Source organism: Trematomus bernacchii, unplaced genomic scaffold (genome assembly GCF_902827165.1).
Source record: "Trematomus bernacchii unplaced genomic scaffold, fTreBer1.1, whole genome shotgun sequence".
Classification (NCBI taxonomy): Eukaryota; Metazoa; Chordata; class Actinopteri; order Perciformes; family Nototheniidae; genus Trematomus; species Trematomus bernacchii.
The window spans coordinates 662,275-668,274 of record NW_022987662.1 but is presented as its reverse complement, the minus strand read 5'-3'; the positions used below and the strand labels follow the sequence as shown (position 1 = coordinate 668,274).

At 39.1% G+C, this 6,000-nt stretch overlaps 1 protein-coding gene across 2 annotated transcripts; it reads right to left on the bottom strand.

Annotated features, from left to right (window-relative positions):
• Positions 1-476: 476 nt before the first annotated feature.
• On the bottom strand, positions 477-4,712 carry LOC117487006. Of its 2 annotated transcripts, none has more exons than XM_034135638.1 (6): positions 4,610-4,712; positions 4,139-4,465; positions 3,881-3,943; positions 3,595-3,681; positions 3,469-3,497; positions 477-1,601 (listed from the first exon to the last, which is right to left on the bottom strand). In XM_034135638.1, exons 1-6 carry the CDS (start codon positions 4,668-4,670, stop codon positions 1,533-1,535), a joined length of 636 nt encoding a protein of 211 aa, XP_033991529.1. In that variant the 5' UTR covers positions 4,671-4,712; the 3' UTR covers positions 477-1,532. The 2 variants fall into 2 exon arrangements, with proteins under 2 accessions (XP_033991529.1, XP_033991530.1); XM_034135639.1 differs by having other exon boundaries at positions 4,139-4,462.
• Positions 4,713-6,000: the final 1,288 nt, after the last annotated feature.

The following is a 6,000-nucleotide window of genomic DNA, read 5'->3' as shown; positions in this document are numbered from 1 at the left end:
ACTTATTGTTTTTACTTCGGCTGTGAGTTTGTGTGTGCTCAGGATGAGTTTGGCTGTGTTTCGCTATGTATCCTAAACAAGGAAACCACACCTCCACGGAGCTCAGCGCGATTCACAACGTCCCGACCAATCAGAGCACACTGTGCTCACAGGGAGGGTGGGGGCTGGAGCTATTGGAGCTACAACGAGCCGTTAAAGGCAGAGAGTGAAATTCAGTGAATACACGTAGTTTACAGAGACGCTGTATGAGAAACCAATGTGAGTTTGGAAAAATGCACAGTATAAATGTATTCTAGTATACCTCAACAATGGAATTATGATCAGTGGAAATTGCCATGACATGGGCCCTTTAAGTTTCGTTGCTCCGCTGCCTTCTTCCTGGGGCCCCCAGAGTGTGTTGGGGTGCCACTGGTAGGTGTAAGTAAGTAATGCTATTCAGTCTAGGTTGTGAATGCTGTCATGACAAACCATACAAGAAAGGTTAATAGGTCACTTTATTTAGTAAAACACAAAACAATGAAATGCACAGAAGAAAAAGCAATATTCCATTCAAATATATAGTTATAAAAATAATGACAATACAATACATTTTATGCCCATGCTGTAAATAGTAAGAATACAGTTTATATCCAACATGTCTGCCCCCTTTTTCACAATCCACCTCTGGAGGGACTCACATGTTTTCATAAAGCTGCTGCTGTACTCTCTGTTTGATGCTATTAAGCCAAAAAAAGCCAAATATCATTAATATAAATCTTATTATAACTCTGCTCGCTTTGCCCTTACCAGGGTTTTGTCTAAACTGGGTAACATGAGCTCTGCGTCCTCTAACTGACGTCAGCGCCCTCATACCAAAATGCAGATTTTCCCAGATGGTGTTCATGTTTGATTAAAAGGTGCTTTCGCCCATCGTTTTCCCTATGCTTTTGTGTGTTTTGCTGGGTTGTCGCTTGCTTTGCGAGCGATTACAAAAGGGTCTTCGCCGACCTCTGGTCTCAGACCCTAATTAGAAAATAAATGAATAATTCATTTGCAAAAACGAATTGAAGCCATACCTACATTAATACACCAACACTAGTTTTAATGGTATTCCCTGAAGAGTACATTTAACAAACAAAAAAAGATTCAGGATCATTTTACAATTTAGATATTTCCTGAAACGCTTGCATGCATGAACATGTGCAGCAGTTACTGTGAGAAAGGTATAGGTGTAAAACGACTACTGTACGTACAAGTACTGCTAATATTGAGATGTTATCAGAGACTAGACTATAGATCAGATACAGTATAACTATGTATGGGAATGTGAGAGCATAATTAAAGGAGGTTAAATCAGAAATTAATGAATATAATAAGCTATGTTTCCGGTCATATGGAGTTGAGTTTCTGAAGTGCCTCTCATGGGGCTCAGGTGTTCTCAGTCATCAGAAATGTTAAAATGATCTCATGGTTCTCCTGTTTTCTCCTGTAAAATATGAGGAGGTGATGTTTGACAGCAGTGGACTCTGAGGGGAGTTGATGTTGTTGATCAGTCACACAGAGGCAGAAGGCTCTCCATCGTTTTCATAGTCCACCTCATCTTCATCTTCATCATTCTGCTCCTGTCAACATGGAACAGAGACATGGTAAAAACACAGAGCAGAGCTGGAATTGACATTGATGTACTGAAGTACACATTTGAGGTACTTGAGAACTTGCACTTTATGCTACCTTATAGCTTTACCCAACTACATTTTAAAGCTAGCTATTTCACTTTTAACTGCACTTAAAGGTGGGGTAGGTAAGTTTGAGAAACCGGCTCGAGATCGCTAAAATTTGAAAATACACAACCGGAAAAAATCTGCCACTTCCTTACAGAGCCCCTCCTCCAACACACACGAACGCGCACATGACCAATGAGGGCACGAGATAAGTTTGTGCACAGATGGAAGGCTGACAGGCAGGTAGGCCATCCAGTTATTTTAGCCGGGCCGGCTCAGATGATTGGTCGTGCTTTTTACAGCGCCACGGCTTCCACAGATGAATTTTTTTATGGATTTATTGTCAAAGCATTTAATTTATTCATTGCTGTCGGGATGTTAAGAGCATTCCATGGAATATAACAAGTGTTTCTGAAATAAATTACATACCCCACCTTTAATTGATCACACAGCTTTAGTTACTAGCTACTTTGCAGATTAAGATTATTAATGCAAGATATGAATAAAATAAGAAATACTGATACATGAATGAAGCTCAGCGCAAGTTCTTCCAGGAAGACTGTCTCTACACTCATTCACAAATCCTCTCTCACTCACTCGCCCTTTCTTTCAATAAGCAAGTGCGCATCACTCGCCCAGCTAAACCAATCAGACATCTAATTTCCCACAAGCCAATCACAGCGCATCTTGCAAACGTTTAAATCGGCTTTCTTCTCCCCTGTCAGCTGTCATTGAGAATCAAGAATACTGGCCAAGCTGTATAGCAGTATAATAAGTTATCAAATAAACCCTACCAACGTATTAATACATTACAATTATAATCAATTTAATTAACCCTCCTGTTGTCTTCGGGTCAAATCTGACCGATTTTACTTTCATCAATCATAACTTTTTTGTTTTACATTTGATTGCATTAAGGCTTTATGATATCCTTCACAGTAGACATTTGAACATATCAAATTGCTGATCACCACTTTCATTGCATTTTGGATGATTTAGTCAACTTTGTAACACCCATGGTGTTCCCGGTCAAAAATGACCGCCATAAAGAAAAGGAATTAGTAACCATCCGGATCAGATCAGATCACACACACACACACACACACACACACACACACACACACACACACCACACACACACACACACACACACACACACACACACACACACACACACACACGCACACACACACACACACACACACACACACACACACACACACACACACACACACACACACACACACATACTCTAAATGTGTGTGTCCCCCCCCTTACAGTATGTGCCCAATCCCCCCACATGGATCACACCTGGCACACGCAATACATGTTCAGTGTCTATTCTTTGTATAGTTACTGCAGTTTTTCATGTATACCAGTAGTCTGATACAATATGTACAGTTTGAAAGGGTGTTAAATGAAATTTGGTGATGATTAATGGTTTTTGTGTTAATGTAATAGCAGTTAAAACAGGACCGGTCAAATTTGACCGTGAACACCAAAGTAAGGGGGGGGAAAACAAAGACAATAGGAGGGTTAACATATATATGATTCTGGTACTATGTAGTTTATTACTGTAGTTTATTTTTGGTGTATTTTGTTTTCCCCAAAGAACCCTTTTAATCCGTCTGAGATATCCACTTTATTTAAAATATATATATATTCATCACATTTATGTTTTTGTTCTATTTCTTACTGTCTTTTGTATATCCATAGTAAAAAATGAATAATAAATACTCCAATGTATTTATACAATGTTTAAACTCACCATGTTTTCTTCCATCTGTGTTAGGTTCCCTAAAAAAAAAGAGGAAAGTTGACTTTGGCTTCCACTGACTGAAAATCTAGGGTACTTTTATGTGTATCTTTTTATTTTAAGGGAAACTCCTCTCACCTTTGGTTCTTATCCATATGTTGACTTGAGCCACACTGAGAAGGAGAGCTGTTAGGCCCACAGACACGATGAGGAGCCTCCACCAACCTGGAAGCACAGAAGTTAAATATAGCTCAAGAGGTTTTGATGATGAGCCGTGAGTTAGCGTGTTTTTATTCAGTCCCCACAACTGATAAAAAGTGTATGTCCATGTCAATTAAAAAAAGACGTTCTTTCTATATGTAGCTTTGTTATTTTAAATCACTTTTTAGTTAGATTTGATTGTTTTTAGAAGCAGAGTTATTACCTTTTGATGTGATAATATTCCCTATTATCCATCCTTGTGTTGTTGTTGGTGATAATTGAGTCGCTGTTTTTAGATTACAAAAAAACATGTTAAAATGAAAAATATGAAACACATAAAAAAATGATAGAATGTTGTAATATTAGAACCTCAGATCGATGATGAGATAGACTACAAGAGTACAATTCATTTTATCATCTTTATCATAACAGTTATTGCTCAATAGAGGCCGTTTAAAAACACTATGATGTAAATACTAACAGGTAACCACAAACAGATCAACCAGAGAGTCTGGACGTTGTTGTTGAACTGCTTTTTTGAACTGTCTACATGCGTATTGACCAGCATCCTCCTCTGTGACCTTCTTTATAACCAGAGAACAATTCTCTGTAACTCTCAGTCCGTCTGATTTAGCTTTGGCTTCTTTACCAATCCGCCCAAGATGAACCAGCTCTACTGTTGCTGAGCTATCACTGAAGAGCCAGGTAGTACTGTCACATTTATCCTGATCATGTATCACATTGTCACAAGGCAAAGTGACTTCATCTCCAACTCTGACAGTGAAGAAAAAATATTCCCCATTTGCTGCTGTTGAAAAAACAGAAAGAGTTCATTAAAGTCACCATGTTACAAACACAACTCATCATTCTCAGTTAAAGGAACAGTACGTAGTAAAGCACCGTTAGTGATATTAAAGCTGTTTTATTTAAAGTGTGTTTTCTGCATCCTCACCTGGAAAGTGGAGCAGCAGCATCAGGAATGAAGACATTATGATCCTTCTGAATTCAGACATCGTGCTTCTCTCTCGGTCTCTGGCTCTCGACTGTCAGAGTCTCTCACCTGCTACTTCTTTATTTCTCTTCTGAGAACTGAAGAAGTGTTTCTGTGAGAATGTGGTTAACATCAGCAGCAGCAGAGCTCTGGAGGTGTTACCCTCTGATGCTGACCAGATAAGATAAGAGCAAAAAGCAGAACAATGCAGAGTGATGTACATAAAGTAATGAATATATATATACACAATTAAAAATAAACAGCAGGGGGTGGATATCAATATCCCTTAACCCTTGTGTGGTGTTCATATTTTTGTTACTCAGCCAGTGTTCGTGGGTCTGGTGGACCCGCAGCCTTTTTGGGTTTCAATTCAACATAATCAACTATTTTATGTTAAAATACTCAAGAGGTTTACTTCATCCCAATTACAAGCAATATAAACAGCACATGTATGGCAAGATCTCGAGTTTTTCGTGTGTGTGTGTGTGTGTGTGTGTGTGTGTGTGTGTGTGTGTGTGTGTGTGTGTGTGTGTGTGTGTGTGTGTGTGTGTGTGTGTGTGTGTGTGTGTGTGTGTGTGTGTGTGTGTGTGTGTGTGTGTGTGTGTGTGTGTGTGTGTGTGTGTGGTCTCTGGTCTCTAAAATTGTTAGCATATGTCTTGATCAGAATGGGAAATCATATCCCGGCTAAGTGCAGACATTAGCACAGAATACTGGATCCGTGCATGTCTGCATTATGCAAAGATAATGGTTAAAAATGCAAATGTTTTCATTCAGCACTAATCGCCGATCTTAGAAGAGCTTATCTTTGATGCATTATAGAATAGTAAAAGAGAAATATTTTAGCAGGGAATAAGAAAACTGTAATTCTATCACTTAACTCTCTTTGTTTCCCCACAATGAGCGAGACAGCTGATCGTATCAAGACAATATTTAATATGAACATCATTGCATTATTCAACAGATGTTGTGAGCTGCATTTTGATATAGCGTGTGAAGTAAACACTTTGCAATTCCCCAGGGACACTAAATAAAAACACCTGAAAAGTCCTGAATGAAGTCTTATTTCTGTCAGACTTTGGTGTTTTAAGGAGGCCCTTTTGTGCTTTTTGCAGTTTTCCATTTATTGTAGTGTTATATAGGTTTGTGTGCATGTTAATGGTCTGCAAAGGCTAACATCCCTGTGTTTCCCACACACAACCCCCCCGCCTACATTGGACTCCTTTGTTTACTAACCTAATGACATCCCTAACACTCGCGCTTCTATTGGCTAGCGCTCCAACACATTGTACTTGATATGCTAAGGGGCGGGACATCTCTAAGCCGTTGACCAATCACAACAGAGCCTGCCAGCT

Bases quoted from the DNA above. Each gene is read 5' to 3' on its own strand.
- LOC117487006 (XM_034135638.1), bottom strand. From the start codon at position 4,670: ATGTCTGAATTCAGAAGGATCATAATGTCTTCATTCCTGATGCTGCTG. The intron at 4,466-4,609 runs GTGAGGATGCAG...TTTTTTCAACAG, and splicing joins GCTGCTGCTCCACTTTCCAG to CAGCAAATGGGGAATATTTT. The intron at 3,498-3,594 runs GTGAGAGGAGTT...CTTTTTTTTTAG, and splicing joins CATATGGATAAGAACCAAAG to GGAACCTAACACAGATGGAA.